The sequence below is a fragment of the Aptenodytes forsteri genome, unplaced genomic scaffold, assembly GCF_000699145.1.
Source record: "Aptenodytes forsteri isolate BGI_AS27 unplaced genomic scaffold, ASM69914v1 Scaffold454, whole genome shotgun sequence".
In the NCBI taxonomy this organism is placed as follows: Eukaryota; Metazoa; Chordata; class Aves; order Sphenisciformes; family Spheniscidae; genus Aptenodytes; species Aptenodytes forsteri.
The window spans coordinates 126,375-126,916 of record NW_008795713.1 but is presented as its reverse complement, the minus strand read 5'-3'; the positions used below and the strand labels follow the sequence as shown (position 1 = coordinate 126,916).

Below are 542 nucleotides of genomic sequence, written 5' to 3'. Positions count from 1 at the left end.
TGCTGACGCAGCCCCCTCTCCCCTCCCCCTGCGGGGCCAGGCGTGGGCCTGGAAGGAGAACATTTTGGAGGCAGGGACGCTGGAGCGGTACACGGTGGAGCGGACTAACACGGGCAGCGGCGTCCTCTCCACCCTCACCATCAACAACGTCATGGACGCCGACTTCCAGACCCGCTACAACTGCACGGCCTGGAACAGCTTCGGGCCGGGGACTGCCATCATCCAACTGGAGGAGAAAGGTAGCGCCGGCACGGCACCGCGGCCGCCTGGCACGCCGGGGAGCCCGGTTAGGTCTCGGGCGTTGCAGGCAACGGGGCTTCGGCGAGGGCAAGAGCCCTCCTGCCGCCGCCGCCTCCTGGCAGTGCCCCTGTCCCCTGTCCCCAGCTAACGTCTCCCCGTCTCCTGTAGAGGGCTTGCCCGTGGGCATCATCGCCGGTGCCACCATCGGGGCCAGCATCCTCGTCATCGGCTTCCTCGTTGTGCTCGCCTGCTTCCTCTACCGGCGCCGGAAAGGAAGTGAGCGGGGGCACGGGGTGGGGGTG

At 68.6% G+C, this 542-nt stretch overlaps 1 protein-coding gene across 1 annotated transcript in view; it reads left to right on the top strand.

Moving 5' to 3' along the window:
• Positions 1–542, top strand: part of LOC103902424 (kin of IRRE-like protein 1) — a 5,974-nt gene that overhangs the window by 4,983 nt on the left and 449 nt on the right. The window contains exons 6-7 of the mRNA XM_009283474.1: positions 12–239; positions 409–516. Coding sequence (XP_009281749.1) covers positions 12–239; positions 409–516 — 336 coding nt within the window. The remainder of the gene's footprint in view (positions 1–11; positions 240–408; positions 517–542) is intronic.